This window comes from Crinia signifera, chromosome 7 (genome assembly GCF_055691185.1).
Source record: "Crinia signifera chromosome 7, ASM5569118v1, whole genome shotgun sequence".
Classification (NCBI taxonomy): domain Eukaryota; kingdom Metazoa; phylum Chordata; class Amphibia; order Anura; family Myobatrachidae; genus Crinia; species Crinia signifera.
This window is the reverse complement of record NC_139223.1, coordinates 161,672,907-161,691,722: the sequence shown is the minus strand read 5'-3', so window position 1 is coordinate 161,691,722 and position 18,816 is coordinate 161,672,907. Positions and strand designations below refer to the sequence as shown.

Below are 18,816 nucleotides of genomic sequence, written 5' to 3'. Positions count from 1 at the left end.
CGTACTTTTTACTCACAATTGGAGTGGTAAGCGAACTCCTATCTGGGTTTCTTTATGACAGGACGTATGATTGAAGTTTGTCCCTGTCCAAGTGTCCCTCGTTGTAAGTATCATGCGAATTCAAATGGGAAAAGAAGTGGAAGAACCGCAAGTGGATGGTCACTATTTCAAATCGGCTAGATGGAGGATAGCGGGGACCAATAATGCGTACCCGACTTACACAGAAGCATGTGTTCACGTGTGCATAAAGGTTTCTTTTATAAGGGATCACCAATTATTGTGAGGATCTGCCAATAGTATGTGCGTACCGTACTTACGGTGCACAACACGATGGTACTCCTATCTGGGTTTCTTTATAGCAGGACGTATGATTGAAGTTTGTCCCTGTCCAGATGTCCCTCGTTATAAGTATCATGCAAATTCAAGCAGAAAAAAAAGGGGGAAGGACCGTGAGTAAATGGTCACTATTTTAAATCCGATGGAGGATAGCGGGGACCAATAATCCGTACCCGACTTACACAGAAGCATAAATTCACGTGTGCATAAAGGTTTCTTTAATATGGGATCACCAAAGTTTGTGAGGATCTGCCAATATTATGTGCGTACCGTACTTACGGTGCACAACACGATAGTACTCCTATCTGGGTTTCTTTTAAAACGATCCCCTCTATGTGTTCTTAGCAGCGGGCTTTAAATCTCAAGCAGTGCATGCAAACAAAGGGTGGAGACCGTCTTAATGTAGAATGGTGCTTTTATTGCTATACAAGCCAATTTTTTCACTGATAAAAAAGAATAAAATAAAATACCTGAAAAATGTCCTTATGGCAATAAGGACATAAAGAATGATGGGGCTCAGTCACTCTGCTTGCCAACGCGTTTCGACAGACTCCGCTGTCTTTTTCAAGGCTACAGAGTGACTGACACTGTGCCTGGTTTTATACTATACTGGGTGACTTGCTTGATGACGCACTTCCGGTTTGGACATAGTGCGTGAAATTGGTATTTCTACAACGGTTATATGTAGCTTATTAGGCGGATGATCTTAGCGCAAGTACAAGGAATCCACCAATTTTACTTGTGGACCTTTTAGCGCTTTGTAACTATTCAATCGGGCACCGCCGTCTATTACTTCCGGTCTTTGAGACGCAAGGAAGTGACGTGCGGCACCTGTGTGGACCGCAAGTTCCGTCTTAGAATACCGGAACTGACGTGGCGCTATCTTTATGGAACGCAAGCTTCCTGTACATTGGAACGCAGACCCGTTTATACAGGCGGGTTGCTATGTATAGGTTCCACCTCCAATCTTAGCGTTTGGAGGTGGGGCTTCATATTAAACCTAATTCTAATGTAAACAAAACACATTTGAAGCCCCACCTTAATTGGTTTTGTAGCTGCGCTTCCTTATCAACAAACGCTAAGATTGGAGGTGGAACCTATACATAGCAACCCGACTTTTCTATACCCCTTTTTCGAGTTATACATTTATTACCAGTCCTTTCTATAGCACACGCATATCCCACAGCGCTGTACAGAGAAGTCCCCATCAGTTACTAGCACCCGTCGTATAATCTTAGTACAATAGTAGAATAAAGATCTGAGCTACCGAGGTCCGAGCTTATTCTCAATGTTTTATTTTAAGAAAAATGAAATTGACAAAATGGAGAAAAACTTTGATCAAAACGTCGATAATGTGGAGTCAAAGTTCAAGAGTAAAATACAGTCGCTGATGATGGAGAACGCCGACCTAAGGTAAAGACCAGCGTCGACATCTAGGGTTTGATTCAGATGTGGACAGAGTGGACATCCTTCGCAAACTACAGAATTATGGGTACTCCATTCTAGGCATGTGCAAACAGGCTTTGCGCCGACAGACACAGAATTGCAGCAGAAGGCCAGTGACTTTGAGTCTGATGGCATCTGGGGGCTGCAATGGCCTCAGAGACGCTACCGCTGCAGACGAGGGAAGAGGCCATGGTCTCAGCCAGAGGATAGAGATTTCCTGAACTATCGGTAGCTCCTGCGGCAGCCGGCTTGTGCGACCCCATGGGCCAGGGAAGATCCAATGCTGGGTCCTATAATGCAGTTTGGATCATAAATGCAGCAAGAGGCATGTCGCCCCCTACTGTAACACCATGGTAATGCTGCCACTGCTGCTTCTCTGTAAGCACCAGCAATAGCAACTCCAACCACAACCGAACGAGGGCTGTGTAGTGCTAACCGGTTCCATTTACCGCCTCTTACCTGCTAACTACACCCAATACCTATCATCTATATACAGTATATGCCTAGTGTCCGTGTGGCTGCGAAACACTGCCATCTGTTGTCAGCAAGTGAAATTACGTCTACTGGCTTTCAAAGCATTTGCTTCGAGCGGGCTTACTAGTCTATCTATCTATCTATCTATCTATATAATCTACAAGAATAAGAAGGAGCACTCCATAGTGCAAGTTACTCTCTTCTGGTCTCCGTTCACAGTCACGCTAGGCCATGACCAACGGGTTTTGCCACAAGCACTTCGTTGAGCCCTCGGTTAAAATTTTGTGACAAAATGCATTGGGCGTGGCCTAGCGAAGAACAGAGACCAGCAAAGTATAACAGGCTCCAACTGATAGGTGCTCAGCTGGCAGCACCTATGCTATCTTATTGCAGAGAAAACTCCCAAAACAGGGTTTTTAGCACTTTTCTTCTTTAGTACATCCCACCCTGTATGAGGTGTACAATATATTGTTACAATCCATGCTGGAAAAATATATCACACAATATAGTATGTACCCAGCTGTAGGACTGTCTAACAAACCTTCCTATTTCCTGCAGCGATACATATTGCCACGCTACTGGCATCACCGATACCCCCCGCAATGTCCTCACCATTGCCCGCAGCCTACCCCAAGCTCTGATAACTATGATTCTTCCTGTGTATAATAGAATCCACATCATGGGTTATATAACATTGCTATGTGTTTGTAGCCATGTACAGCAGTCTGCCTGAGTTCCAGCAGGTTTGAGTTTTGGGGTGTATATTAGACCTTAGGGCCCCATTCAAGAATGATACAGAACCCCTGTAGAACTCGCTCAAAGAGGTTATGTCCTCATTTCAGTATTCAACAAGCAGTGGTACACGAAGTTTCCCACTGTGCCATCAATAAAGACTAGAGCGATACTGCTGACATTGCCAGAAATGGGGACCCAGCGCTACCATTCCGCCTTTAGTGTAGCCTTCAGGGCCTGGTCCACACTGGGTGATGAAGTCATTCATATGTGCATGCTTGACATCACCAAGACACCGAAGCCCATCGGCGGCAGTGCTCGGCAACCAGAAGGAGAGCTGGCAGCTACCATTCACTAGCATTACTGCTATAGTAAACAGAATATGCCACTGGTATTAAGATGTATTATTAGAGGGGCCCGCTGCATCATTTTATAACTAGTCTGATACATCGGCCGCCGATAGCAAGGAGTCGTAAGCATGAATTGTGGAGATCCACAGTACAAGATACATCGGCTGCCGTCCTGCCCTATGTCATTGTTTATAATTAGCCACACTGTCGCAACTGCTGGTATTTTTCTGTATTATAGCTTATATTTATAAGGTGCCAGACCACAGTTTTCATGTATTGATGTTGTCCAGAAATCTGTCTGTTCCTTATATTCTCTTCTTTGTATTAAAGCTTCTACGTGCTTATGTTTGCGCAGGAGGAGACTTATCGCTAAGAGCGAGCAACTTTTCAGTGAGAGGAATAGATGGAGTCCTGGAGCTATAGCGAAAGTGTACGGAGAAAAATAGCAATGCATTGTCACTCGCTGCCAAACCTTGGCTTCAGAGCTAAAATTTACAACAGAGTAAAGTTGTTACTTGTTAACACAAAATATGGATTGTAGTACTCTATTCATATATAGAAGCATGATATATACAAAATATTTTTTTCTAAAAATCTGTGGTACCGCTATGGGTACCAAGTTTGACCCAAATTTTGCCAATCTGTATCAGCAAAATTTGGACGATCAACTTGTTTAGAGTGGCCACTTTGGGACAAACCTGGTTCTACAATGTATGGTCAGTATATTAATGAAGTTTTTTGTTTGGAACGGTAATCTTCAAACTTCTTGCTTTAGTTTTGTATCTCAACACTAACACCTTTGGTTTAAAATTCACTAAGAAGATTCAAGAGACTGATATCTCCTTCCTCAATATAGCCCTACCAGTTAGGGCCTGCAATATTCTGACATCTACGTATAGGAAAGAGGAAGATTGTAATGGGTTCTCAGGCTGTCAAAAGCGGTCACTGTCATCCCTGGTTGGACAATATACCAAAAAGTCAATATCTTAGAATAAGACATAACTGTTCAGAATTAGATTTTAAAAAAAAAAAAGTGAAAGAGCTCATGAAAGTGAAACCCAGCAGAGATTATGAAATCAGCTTTTGAAGAAGCTTTAGTAATGAATATGGAATATCTATTGGGTTGCTCATAAAAGAAAAAATTTGCAAGTATAGAAAATAAATGTCACTCAAGAGAACTAAAACAAATTATAACGTAAAATTATAAATGTTTATGCTTTCTACCTACCTTGCAGAGGAACCTATATTATTTTTAAAGATGGCTCTGAACCAGGGGCATTAAAAGAGCAGAAGAGGCCCATTCACAGCCTCCTCCATCCAGACCCCGTCCTCTCTACAGCATTGTAGAGGACATTATTATGTCATTTTCCGCGTTGCTGCTGACTTTCATACTCATTACGCCCCACCTTTACATTGAAAAATATGATTAACTGTAGTAGTGCATATGTTTTATACCTAATTACCTGTGTATGTCTGCAATATGACGGAAGAACACACTAGTTTTCTAGAATATAGAAGGAATGTATTGCAAGGTTTATATTCACAGTTTATCTCGTCATATAAAAAACAAACATCAAGGTGATGTAAAAATCTACGAGAGTTCAAGTTATTGAACATATTAGACTCACGGCCAAAGGTGGAGATAGGTATAAATGTATCTGTAAACGAGATTCCTTGACTCCTAAAAGTCTAAACCAGGCATGTCCAACCTGTGGCTCTCCAGCTGTTGTGAAACTACACATCCCAGCATGCCTTGCAATAGTTTTAGCATTCCCTAATAGCAATACTATGGCAAGGCATGCTGGGATGTGTAGTTTCACAACAGCTGGAGGGCCGCAGGTTGGACATGCCTGGTCTAAACCAATGCATTGAAATGAATAATATAGGAACATACAGTAATTGACTTATATATTTGTGTTCTGCAGCTTTTGTGTGCTTTGCTAAGTACAGTTATACTTGATAATGAATCCATATATGGCTTGATAAAACTACAAGTATATATTACTTCTAATATGTTCTGTTTTGCTATTCCCTATATTATATATTTAAAATATATATTTTTGATGATAAAATAATTCTAATAAAACACGCGAATGGAGAGATCTGAGAATGTGTCTCTGTGTAGCCCGGCCGGCTATAGTAGTAGTAGTAGTACGTTTATTTATAAGGCACCATAAAGTGTCCGCAGCGCCGTACATAGCAAACAAAAACAAATGACAAGGTAACGTACAGGGTGTGATGATAAAATACAGTATAAATAGGGTATAGCTGGTAGAACTAAAATCAGCATCAGTTCTGAAGTAGGTGTCGAAATTATCAAGGAGTCTGAAGATGAAGTAGAGGAAGGGAAGAACAGGGCAGGAGCACAGGTGAGGTAAAGAGGTAGAGTGAGTACGTGAGGAAGGAGGACCCTACTCATAAGAGTTACCAGACTAAAAGGAGGTGGGTGGACGAACGAAAAACAATATAGTAACCTATGGTTATATATGGATACATTTCTTTTTATTTATTATACATTTGTGATCCATTTATTAATTTGTTTTTGTAATGACAATTATATTGATTAATATGTGTATCTCTTATATATTTAGCCAGATCTGTCACTCAACCCCTGTGGAGAACATTCCTGTGTAGAACAGTTTCACTTTCATGTGTCTGACGTTCCACCCCCTTGACATCACCTCCCCCCGCCCAGCCAGGGCTACAGTACACGCCCACCATCCACCATTACTCCACAGCCACCATCCACCATTACTCCTGCACATCCCTACCCTCTGCCAGGACCCCCGCGACCCCCCTCCCGCGATTCGCGGGACCCCCCGCGACCCCCCCTCCCGCGATTTGCGGAACCCCCCCTGCAATTCGCGGGAGCCCCCGCGCCCACCCCCTCCCGCGAATCGCGGGACCCCCGCCCCCCCGCGAATCGCGGGACCCCCGCGACCCCCCTCCCGCGATTCGCGGGACCCCCGCGACCCCCCCTCCCGCGATTTGCGGAACCCCCGTGACCCCCCCTCCCACCATTCGCAGGACCCCGCACCCCCCCTCCCGCGATTCGCGGGACCCCCGCTTTCCACCCTCCCGCGAGTCTCGGGACCCCCGCGACCCCCCCTCCCGTGATTCGCGGGACCCCCGTGAACCCCCCCTCCCGCGATTCGCGGGACCCCCGCGACCCCCCTCCCGCGATTCGCGGGACCCCCGCGACCCCCCTCCCGCGATTCGCGGGACCCCCGCGACCACCCCGGTATCCGGACTATTGTTTGACAGCACTTACATCGACAGCCATTACATCGACACCATTAGTTCGACAGCTCAATAGGTCGACATACCATTAGGTCGACATACCATTAGGTCGACATGTCATTAGGTCGACAGCTCATTAGGTCGACAGCTCATTAGGTCGACATGTTTTTAGGTCGACACTGCCATTAGGTCGACAGTGTCTATGTCGACAGTCAAAAGGTCGACATGGGTTTTTTCACTGTTTATTGAGCCGACATGTGCCCACAGGCGGTATTTCATGCCCTACTATCCACTAGGGTGTGGTGGGAGAATAAAATAGTGTGCCGAGCGCAGCGAGGCACCGTGCCCGAAGCATAGCGAGCGGCTGCGGTACACTTCAAACTGTGTCCATGTCGACTGTGTCGACATTTCGGCCAAAAAACAGTGAAAAAAACCATGTCGACCTTTTGACTGTCGACATAGACTCTGTCGACCTAATGGCAGTGTCGACCTAAAAACATGTCGACCTAATGAACTGTCGACCTAATGGGCTGTCGACCTAATGAGCTGTCGACATAATGACATGTCGACCTAATGGTATGTCGACCTAAAACCATGTCGACCTATTGAGCTGTCGAACTAATGGTGTCGATGTAATGGCTGTCGATGTAAGTTCTGTCTAATATCCGTCCCAGACCCGACCACCCCCTCCCGCGATTCGCTGGACCTCCGCGACCACCCCCTCCCGCGAAACGCGGGACCCCCGCGACCCTCCCGAAAATCGCGGGACCCCAGCGACCCCTCCCTCCCGCGAGCCCCCTCCCGCGATTCGCAGGACCCCTGCATCCTCCCCTCCCGCGATTCGCGGGACCCCTGCGACCCCCCTCCCGGCATTAAAAGGGCCCCCCACGACCCCCCCTCCCGCGATTCACGGCACCCCCCCCCCTACTGTGATTTGCGACCCCCCTCCCGCAATTCGCGCCCCCCCCCTCCCGCGATTCACGGAACCCCCCGTAGCGCCCCCCTCCCGCGATTTGCGGGCCCCCTCGGCACTTCTCGCGATTTGCGACCGCCCCCTAATTCACACATTCGGGGACCCCACCTCCCGCGATTCATGCCCCCCTCACGCATTTCACGGCACCCCCCACACCCCCCTTCCTGCGATTCGTAACCCCCCACGACCCCCCCTCCCGCGATTCACGAAACCCCCGGTAGCGCCCCCCTCCCGCGATTTGCGGGCCCCCTCGGCACCTCTCGCGATTTGCGACCGCCCTGTAATTCACACATTCGGGGACCCCCCCTCCCGCGATTCATGCCCCCCTCACGCAATTCACGGCACCCCCATACCCCCCTTCCTGCGATTCGGAACCCCCCCACGACCCCCCCTCCCGCGATTCATGCCCCCTCCCGCGATTCACGGACCCCCGCACCACCCCCCTGCGCCCACCCTCCCTTGATTCACGCCCCCCTCATGCAATTCACGGCAACCCCCCACACCCCCCCTCCTGCGATTCGCAGCCCCCCCACGACCCCCCCCTCCTGCGATTCATGACCCCTCCCGTGATTCACGGACCCCCGCACCACCCCCCCTTGACTCACGGCACCCCACGCGCCCCTCCCGCAATTCACGGACCTCCGCAACCCCCCCTCCCGCAATTCACTAACCCCGACAACCCCCCTCCTGCAATTTGCGGACCCCCCTTCCCACGATTCAAGCCCCCCCGCGCCCCCGCCCACGATTTGCGGACCCCCCCCTCCCGCTAACCGCGGATCCCCACACACCACCCCCCCTCCCGCAATTTGCAGACCCCCCAGACCCCCTTCCGGCAATTCCACCCCCCAGCGGACCACCGTGGCCCCCGCTCCCGCATTTCACGTACCCCCGTGACAATGGGGGATCCTGTACCACCACAAGCAGGTACCGCCCCTAGGTGGGAAATCCGGCCCTGGCTGCTGCACTGCAGGTTTCCCCACTGCCCTCTGCACCAGCGCCACAACTTTTATCAATGTCTTGCCCACATACCACTATTATACAGCCTCCTGCTCTCATGCACGCTCACTCCCTCGCAGTGGGAGGAGACGCTCACCCACTGCCGGGAGCTGCATACTGTCCCCCACCCTCCTCCAGTTCTAGGGATGCCCATCGACCATCAATGATTTTCAAATAATCGATGGTTTATGGCCGATGTTGAATACTTTTGTCATCAATGTGGGAGGACACTGCCCTGCCTCCTGTTCTCCTGCCCCGTAACTTCCGCCAGTGGAGACCCGCTCACCCTGTGTTGCCCACATTCCCCTATCATGCTTTACCGCCCAGCCTCCTGCTCTCATGCACCCTAACTCCCACCCAGTCGGAGGAGACACTGACTCCTGTATTTCTGTGCTGCCACGCTGGACCCTCACCCACTGGCAGAAGCTGCACAGTGTCCACCACCCTCTTTAGTCCCCCGTATGCCCACACACCCCTATCACTACCCAGCTTCCTGCTCTCCTGAACCGTAACTTCCACCACTGGGTAATCGCTGACGCTGTGTTGCCCACATACCCCTATCATGCCTCATATCCCAGCCTCCTGCTCTCATGCACCCTAACTCCCACCCAGTAGGAGGAGACACTGACTCAGGGCCACCGTCCGGTACTCCTGTGCTGCCACGCTGAACCCTCACCCACTGCCAGAAGCTGCAATACAGGGCATCTTTCATACAATTCTAACCATATTTCTCACAATACAAATGTTCACAAATTAAGGGGCGTAGCCCCTTACGCCGGTGTGAAGAGCGCCCGTAGGGCGCGATGAATCACCTAGTAATAAAATATATGTATTTATACAGCTTTTATCATTTAAGTTCTACATTTCTGAACTGCGTTGATCACTATAATAGAGCCTTAGACTGCAGTCTGGCATTCCGTCTGAAGAAACCGCTATGCTGAACAGCGGAGAAACGCGTTGTGACACAGAGAAAGTCTGCAACCGATTCTGAATCAGGCCCATTGGCAGGAATATTTTCATTCTCTCTAGTGTTCCCAGCTATGCAGGAAAAAAATTCCCAGGGAGAGAGCGGTGGTGGGAACAGAACGAGAGGAGCGACCTTGCTGCGCGGTGTAACATGGTGGTGGTAGTAACAGAACGAGAGGAGTGACCTCGCTGCACGGTGTAAAATGGCGGTGGTGGGAACAGAACGAGGGGAGCGACCTCGCTGCGCAGTGTGACATGGCGGTGGTGGGAACAGAACGAGAGGAGGCACCTCACTGCGCTGTGTGACATGGTGGTGGTAGGAACAGAACGAGGGGGTGACCTCGCTGCACGGATTGATATAGCGGTGGAGGGAACAGAATGAGAGGAGCGACCACGCTGCGCGGTGTAACATGGCGGTGGTGGGAACAGAACGAGAGGAGGCACCTCGCTGTGCGGTGTGACATGGCGGTGGTAGGAACAGAACGAGAGGAGGCACCTCACTGCACGGTGTGACATGGCGGTGGTAGGAACAGAACGAGAGGAGGCACCTCACTGCGCGGTGTGACATGGCGGTGGTAGGAACAGAACGAGAGGAGGCACCTCACTGCGCGGTGTGACATGGCGGTGGTAGGAACAGAACGAGAGGAGGCACCTCACTGCGCGGTGTGACATGGCGGTGGTAGGAACAGAACGAGAGGAGGCACCTCACTGCGCGGTGTGACATGGCGGTGGTAGGAACAGAACGAGAGGAGGCACCTCACTGCGCGGTGTGACATGGCGGTGGTAGGAACAGAACGAGAGGAGGCACCTCACTGCGCGGTGTGACATGGCGGTGGTAGGAACAGAACGAGAGGAGGCACCTCGCTGCGCAGTGTGACATGGCGGTGGTAGGAACAGAACGAGAGGAGGCACCTCACTGCGCGGTGTGACATGGCGGTGGTAGGAACAGAACGAGAGGAGGCACCTCACTGCGCGGTGTGACATGGCGGTGGTAGGAACAGAACGAGAGGAGGCACCTCGCTGCGCAGTGTGACATGGCGGTGGTAGGAACAGAACGAGAGGAGGCACCTCACTGCGCGGTGTGACATGGCGGTGGTAGGAACAGAACGAGAGGAGGCACCTCGCTGCGCAGTGTGACATGGCGGTGGTAGGAACAGAACGAGAGGAGGCACCTCACTGCGCGGTGTGACATGGCGGTGGTAGGAACAGAACGAGAGGAGGCACCTCACTGCGCGGTGTGACATGGCGGTGGTAGGAACAGAACGAGAAAAGGCACCTCGCTGCGCAGTGTGACATGAGGGAGGCTGTGCAGAAACATTACATTTCTTGCCATTCCAGAACATCTACAGATAGAGCAGCGCTTATTTCCCTCCGTTGTGTCTGCACCGGTCAGACGGTTCCGCCACAGAAGTCACTGTACTGCAGCGCTGCTCCTCCAGGACATGTCATACAGAAGGGAGACTGGGGCTGTCCATATGGAATGGGATCATTGGGTAGACAGCAACTAGGTCTACAAGCATTAGGTCAACACCACTAGGTCAACATTACTGAAGGTCAACATGCAGGAACATCGACATGGGTTAGGTTGACAGGGTCATTAGGTCAACATGGGGAATATCGACCTTCATGCATGTCTACCTAATACTTGTCGACCTTATGACCGTATCCCATCTATATTTCTGCTCCTGATTTCTTGTGCTCAACCGGATGTTGCCACTTCCATGATCCGTATAGGAGGGTTCACACCACATGGGCCAGTCCCACACAGAGATCTCACCATAAATACAACTAAATTGCAGAAGGTTCCTCAGGTGCCTAACGACTCCCTGGGCAGCAACAGAGATCGGCGGCACAGACACCAGGCGTACGGGAGTCACTTGCAGGCACGCCGCACACAGTAGAGCGACAGCTGCCTGTGCATCAGTGAGACTCGGCATACGGGAGAGCAGGCCAGGGATGCGCAACAGAAGTGCCCGGTGAGACCCGGCGCTGATGGCTTTCATGCCCCTACTCTCCATCCTCTCTGCCTCCCCCTGCTCTTTCCCCTCCTCACCTCACTTCCTCCCCACAGGACACATAGCGCACACTTCAGGAGCCCCTGCACACAGGAGACACAGCACACCTCACTCTCTCTAACTCTCCCCCACATTTTCTCCCCACCCTGTCTTTCCTCTTTTTTTTTTCCTCTCACCATCCCCTTTCTCTCCTTTTTTATCCCCTGCTCGCTCTCCCCTCCCCCTCTCATCCCTTGACAATGGTGGGTGGGCCCTTACAAAAGTTTGCTATGGGGCCCCCACAGTTCTAGTTACGCCACTGACTTATCGCCTGTAATAGAATCAGGCTGATCAGAGGTGGAGCTGATGTCACATGACCTCCCCTAAAACACCCAGGCACACCTACATTTTCCCTGTCCCTTATCGGCCAGTTTCCTGCCAATTACCTTGCAAATAGCTGATTTAAAAAAAAGCAGCAGGATTTTATTGGAGGATGGCCTTGCGCATACATGTGCAGTCTATCGATTATCGCTTGTACTGTGAATTTGCAGCTGGGAGATCAGGCCGGAATGGTTTGTTCCACACACACAAAGTAACTTGCTTTTTTTGCTGTATGGAATCTGACCCTTATCACTTTATGAACAAAATCAGACGCACAAGGTTTTTTTTTAAATGTGTGAGCTTTATTCGTATCTTCCATATGTCATATCCACCACATTAATCACGGTACTTCTTTACTTTCACGGCGCCAGCTCGCCCACGCTGCGGGCTTGGTGGCTCGCTACGCTATTTAAAATCAACTCCATGCCAACATGGATAGTGGAGGTATGAACTATCCATGTTGGCATGGCGTTAAGTTCCTTTATTTTACATAGTTTGTGGCGAGCGTATTAGCCGGAAGTAGCACGGCGCCAGTAAAGAAGTACCTTAATCACTTATAGATGGGGACAAATGGGCTAATTACACCGTACAACTGCAGTTACCAGAATAATGTGTTCATAGAGGCCTGTGCGCTATTTACGCAGTACCTGTTGGGATCTCTCGCTCCTTTAGCGCAGTCGGCCAAAGATGGCCACTGAAGCAGGATGGGGGGGAAGAAAGGGTGGAGGAGAGGAGGAAGGAGTGATGGAGGAGAGAACTGAGTAGGGATTACAACCAATGATTAGAAATCATTGATGGTTTATGGCTGATGTTGAATAGTTTTGCCATCAATGGGGGAGAACCAGATGGTTTCCCACCATCGATGTCAAGCTTAAACAAAGTTTCATTTTTCCTTTTTCCCCAATCGCCATTACACGGCATAGCCCAGCACCCTGTATTTTGATTTGCCCACAGGCCAATCAAAGAAAATGGATGACCATCGATATGTAAAAACATCGATGGTCATCCATTGAATGGTAATACACTATCGATGGCCAGTTGCACTTTTGCCATCGATGGCAAAGGCAATGATGGCCATCACTAGAACTGAGGGCGGGGAGAAGGAAGGGGATGCAGCGCCCAGCAGCCAGGCTGACCACCAGTGCCCACTTCCTAACACCTGGCCGGCCAATAAGAGCCAGCAGGGGTAATTGCAGGTGAGGGGGAGGGGCAGCAGCAAGCTTAAATGGCCGGGAGCGGTGGGGGGAGGATAACACACAGCTCGTTTGGCTGCAGCAGTGCGTCAGGACAAAGGTCCCAGCACAGAAGCCAGGTCACCTCCCTACAGGACCCGGGTCCCCCCACAGCCAGCGGCAGCAGCACATCAAAACCCAGCAGTACAAAGGGCCCGAGGAATTCCCAGGCAAGCGTCTGTCCGGGGCCAGGCTGCGGCCTTCAACAGAGGAGGGAGAGAGACCACACGCGGCATCCCAGAGGCGGCAGCAGCAAGTCGGCATGCAGGCAGATCAGAGGGCCGGGGATCGCAGAACCAGGAAGCGGCCTCTCCCAGGGGACAATAGAACGCATGAGCTCAGCGCGACTTCCTGTCCTCCGGGCCAGAGCGGCGGCAGCAGCAGGAGGAGAAGCTCAGCGGCGCCACCTGGTGGCCGGAGTGCAGGCGAGCCCTCAGCGCACAGTCAGCCGGCACACAGCAGGGCATCGGCAGCCGGGGGTAGTGGCCGGCGCATATCGGAGGTTTCGAGGCCTCGGGGAGCCGAGTCAGACGGTCCGGAGTCGGGCGATGAGGAGGAGGAGGAGCAGGGCCTCAGCACCAAGCAGCAGGTCGGCAAAACCCCGCCCACACGGACACAGCAGCAGCCCTCGCCTTCCGCACGGGCAGTCAGCAGGCACGAGGGGGTGCGCAGGGGAGAGAGGAGATGCAGCAGCAGGCACTATTCTGGGTGCAGGGGGGAAAGCAGCAGCAGCAGTCACTATTCTGGGTGCAGGGGGGAAAGCAGCAGTCACTATTCTGGGTGCAGGGGAGAGAGGAGAAGCAGCAGCAGGCACTATTCTGGGTGCAGCGGGGAAAGCAGCAGCAGCAGGGGGAGCAGGCCGAGGTCGCCTGAGACACGGGGGAAATGGGTCTTCTTTACAGAAGCCCAAGAGTACAATAGCCCAGCGCAGCACCCCAGATTCACCCCCAGCCACAGGAACATTACGGAGCAGCAACGTGAGATCTCCAGGGGCAATGCACCACAGAGGGAGCTGCAGAATTACTTCACCCACTCCCCCCATGTCACTTCACCTCCCAGAGAGGGTTACCAGGAAACCACAATCCCCGCCAGCGTCCAGCGGTCATTTGCAGGGGCGGAAGGTCGATGCGGGACACCAAGGGCCAGCGAGCAGGAGCAGTTCGGCCATGATAAATCGATACAAGCCAGAGGAGGGGAGCTGGCGATCCAAGGCGTGTCCAAGAGCAATGGGGCGCATGCCATGTCCAACATGGCAGCAGCACAGTCGGGCGCAACAGAAGCTCCTAAGACAGAGGCCATCGCACAGGCACGCACGGCAGAGGGCGGATTTTTAGCGCACAGTAACGGTGAGATAACTAATGCCTGTAATATATATGGGCGAAGCCCAAGGGTGCTAGTGGCGAATGTTCGCTCGCAGGCCAAAGGGGGAGAAAGCGAGTCTGATGCAGACGACGATGAAAAGTGTAAGGAGCTAAAGGAGAAGCTGCGCTTAGCACGCGAGAATATTAAGAAAAAGAAGTTGTCCGCCCCAGGAGCTGACGCACTATTCAGTAAAATAGCGCAAGCGGAGGCAGCTAAGTCCGTGGTCATGCACCAAGACGGAGCAGCGCACCATGATCTGGGTGCCCTAGACTCGCACCTACCCATGCAGCTCAGGAAGGAGATTGTACAGGGAGACTTCATAGACATATGCTCCCTTACTGAGGGGGGCTGGAAGGAGAAGGAAAGGTGCAGTGACAAAGGGGTTGGGCAGAAAGAATCCTATAAAACTATCGAGCATTGGGTAAGCGGAATGTTTGTGTACGCGGGATGTTACGGGCTTGCGTACCCCGATATGGCAACTAATATGATGAAGTACATCACCCTCATCCACTCCTTGCACAAGGATTTTGGAGGGCAAATATGGCGCAGGTATGATGAGGCGTTTAGGCTCAGGGCGCAGGGGCAGAAGCCCATCAATTTTGGCGCAAGGGATATCGAACTATGGTTTCAAGCACAATCGAGGTCCAGAGCAGAGGAAGGTGGCGGATGCATCTAGCAGGGAGGCCAGGCACGCCTCAGCAAGACAGCTTTAAATGCTAGGCCTTTATCGATGCGCATTGTACCAGACCCTCCTGCAGACTGACACGACTGCACACACCGTTGCGGGAATCCCGTTCCAGCAGTGCACAGCCAGACACAGTGGGCAATAAAAGAATTGTCCGGGGATAGGATGGACACACCCCAGGTGGTACCATGTGGCAAGAACCTGACACTTTGCTTCCCTTTCCTTGCCCTGTGGTTGTTTGGCTATGATTATGGATTTATTCAATAAAGCTGTGAACTATTTAAATTGGCCATTAACTAAGTTGTCTTGTCTCAGTTATTGGTTGCACAGAGCGGTACGCCGGTAAGTCATATCTGTCATATAGACGCTCCTTGGGATATTCCCTCACGTTTCCATCTGTTATCTGGATAATTCTCCAGGTGAGCGCCTACACTGCTGGGTAGACACCTGTACCATACCCGATACCGGCTGATTGGCCCGGCACCTGCACAGGTGCGTATACAGAAGGAATGCAGTAGTGTTAAGGTGCCTATACACTAGTCAGATTTATCTCCAGATCTGGCTGGTTGGAACAAAAACATGGTTATGGATGAGTGACAGTTTGTCAGTTTTCCAGCATTTCCAAGCAAATGGTCAACTGTCATTTGCTCTCATCCATAACCATGTTTTTGTTCCAACCAGCCAGATCTGAAGATAAATCTGTGTGTGTATGGCCACCTTTAGACGGCAAATAGGCTTCTAACCCTGCCGCCACCGTTTTATTGTGTGGTCGTATCATTAACAACCACACGGCTCCTAGCACAGTGTATACAGGGTACAAGGGAGGTCCCATCTGGAGACGCACTCATTGGCTGATCTGGGGGTGTTCAGTCCAATCAGAAGAGTGGTTGCTAATATGTGTTGCAAGCTTGTCTGAGCTAGGGATGGTTGTCCGCCATCGATGGTTTCCTCTCAATGGTAAATAGTTTTAAATAATGACAGGGAGGTACAATGGCAAAATCCCATTGCTTTTGGTGGGGAGCATGTGCGGCCGCAGTCCCTGGTGTTCTGCAGATGCGCAGAACCAGTGCTTAACCCTTACCTGGCTATCCCTAGTCTGAGCATAGTATTAGAGGTGGGCGGGTGACCGCGTCCCAGGTGACATCACTGACTCCTCCTTTCTCCGCAGAATGCGCCAGGGGACCACAGTCACAGACTAGATCTCCTAGGACGCCATAAGCTGGAACTAGGGGCTCTCATATGAAATAATTTAGTTATAGTCTTATATTGCATCATGGCCGCTGTGATGCCGGTCATGCGTGAATGCGGGTGTACAGCTTCTTATTGCAGATCTTATTGTTATCAGACAGATCTCTTGCACCAAGGCTAGGGTTTAAGCGAATGTGTGCTGATAATGGCGACGGATGACCTATCAATACAATAGGTATACAGGTACAGACCCGAATCAGGCCCTGAGTGCACCCATTATCCATCTCTGGCTTACCCTCAGGATTCCCAGTCATTGTCAGCAACTTGGGGTAATTCAGGAACGGGCAAGAGAGCTTGGGGTGAGCAGACGCCTGGTCTACAGAGTGCTGACAAACCTGACGGTTACTGTGGCTACATCCCCGTGTCTCTGCTCATCGGTGACACGCAGCAATGCCCTATATGGGCATCAGTGCACCAAGTAACCGCTCTGTACAGTTATTTCCAGTTTAAGGTTGGCACAGTTACTCAGAGTCAGAGTGCCGGTTGGCACGGTTACTCGGGGTCAGAGTGCAGGTTGGCACGGTTACTCGGGGTCAGAGTGCAGGTTGGCACGGTTACTCGGGGTCAGAGTGCAGGTTGGCACGGTTACTCAGGGTCAGAGTGCCGGTTGGCACGGTTACTCAGGGTCAGAGTCCCAGTTGGCACGGTTACTCAGGGTCAGAGTGCCGGTTGGCACAGTTACTCAGGGTCAGAGTGCCGGTTGGCACGGTTACTCAGGGTCAGAGTGCCGGTTGGCACGGTTACTCAGGGTCAGAGTGCCGGTTGGCACGGTTCCTCAGAGTTAGAGTGCAGGTTGGTGGGTTACCACTCTGGGCCATTGCTCTAATACTGTGCCATAGCATTATAGCACCTGGCACAGAGCTTGAAGGCCAATGAAAGGAAGGACCATCCACAGTTCTTAGATTCCAGTTGGGTGTCTTCCATCCTCCCTTCACAAACCTCTTGTCCGTCAGATGAAGATGAGCTTTCTGCTGAGCGTCGTCCAAGGCTGAGGCATCTGCGATCCGTTAAACTTAGGAGCATATTGCTGGCTCAGATCACGGTTAACTCTGGTTAGGATGGAGATGATGTCTTCTGCCCTAATACAAAACGACAGGTGAGCATTACTGAGCAGTTCTCTAACCTGTATCTGACTGTTGTCTACTGGCCTACGGGGGAGATGTATCAGGTCTTGGCGAGAGGGAAAGTAGCAGCCAATCAGCTCCTGTCACTTATCTAGAACAGTCTTTAAAATGACAGATGATAGAAGCTGATTGGTTGCTTTTCACAGAATGAAGGATGACTCTGTGAGATAGATCCTTGTAGAACTTAATGCAACTGGCAGGTGTTGGACTTCTCAGAAGCCTCCTCCACACTGTCACCTAAAGTTCTGGACAGTGGGTATTGGGGGCAGTAAGCTGACTGACTACCTTGCACCGGCCCTGGGTATAACCCTCCTATGCCTCTCCTGGGTGACCCTGGAGAGCCAGCTTTTACATCACTGTAGGCTTTTCTCTCTCATGGACCACGACAGGTGAGTCTCTTCTGGATATTCCTTCTGAGTCCCTCAGGTAATTCCATCACACTACAGACCGATTTCTGCCTATTATATAATAACCACCTGTGTAACGTGTTACCTGTGATAAGTCTCCAGGTGTGTACAAAGGGACTGTATGTACCAGGAGCCAGAGTTTGGGTTTCTATAAGAGACGTGGTGCAGGGTGGTGGCCATTCCCAGGAGGAAATCTGCCTCATCTGGAATCAAGTCCTCGAATGGCACGTTCCTGGCAGATAAAGCATTGCTGGCGTCTGTCTCCAGGGTCACCACCTTCTGATGCTTGGTACCTTGGCATGCCTGGATAAAGAACAGTTTGGGTTTTCCCTCCAGTGATGGGCATGAGGATCTGGAGAAACAAGAGGTAAGTTCCCTGATGGGCACACTTTGCCCGTCCGTGCCATAGATGGTTCCTTTGTCCCCGTGCGTCAGGAGGCAGCAGACGAAGGTGTCGCTCTCTCCATGGTTCCTATGACTGTAGGACCTGAACGTGCTGAGGATCTGGTCCCTCTGAAGGTCCTCTTCTATGCAGACTTCAAAACCAAGCTTAGAAAACACTCTGCGTAGGGAATCTAATGGGGAACACAACCAAGTGCTCGGTGACGCTCATGTCAGCCGTACATACATAAATAGCACCGCAGTTATTCTGAGCAGCGAGGTAGGGAACACCTGGATTAGGGGTTAGTGTTACAGTCATAACCGCCGCAGGATCAGACGAAAATCACTGCTAGCTGATCACCTGACCCAGGAGACACCGCCGGAGCTGCCAAACTACTAGGAACAATTTGTCAAAATTCTAATCATGTCAACATTTTTATAGTGTCGTCATGATGAATGTTGATGTGGTCAATGTCTACATCAGGCATT

General features: G+C 51.0%; 2 protein-coding genes across 3 annotated transcripts in view; one reads left to right on the top strand and one right to left on the bottom strand.

The window, feature by feature from the left end:
• FLACC1 (flagellum associated containing coiled-coil domains 1) overlaps positions 1–5,088 on the top strand; it is a 53,381-nt gene extending 48,293 nt beyond the window's left edge. For both annotated transcript variants that reach the window (XM_083154158.1, XM_083154157.1), the window contains 2 exons: positions 1,640–1,749; positions 3,694–5,088. In XM_083154158.1, the coding sequence (XP_083010284.1) occupies positions 1,640–1,749; positions 3,694–3,784 (201 nt within the window). In that variant the 3' untranslated portion in view covers positions 3,785–5,088. The remainder of the gene's footprint in view (positions 1–1,639; positions 1,750–3,693) is intronic.
• A 10,749-nt stretch (positions 5,089–15,837) lies between these two features.
• The window catches only part of LOC146020745 (caspase-8-like), a 53,667-nt gene continuing 50,688 nt past the window's right edge, over positions 15,838–18,816 (bottom strand). Inside the window, exons 6-7 of the mRNA XM_083154156.1 lie at positions 18,032–18,521; positions 15,838–17,494 (exon numbers count right to left, since the gene is read on the bottom strand). Of these exons, the coding sequence (XP_083010282.1) occupies positions 17,365–17,494; positions 18,032–18,521 (620 nt within the window). The 3' untranslated portion in view covers positions 15,838–17,364. The remainder of the gene's footprint in view (positions 17,495–18,031; positions 18,522–18,816) is intronic.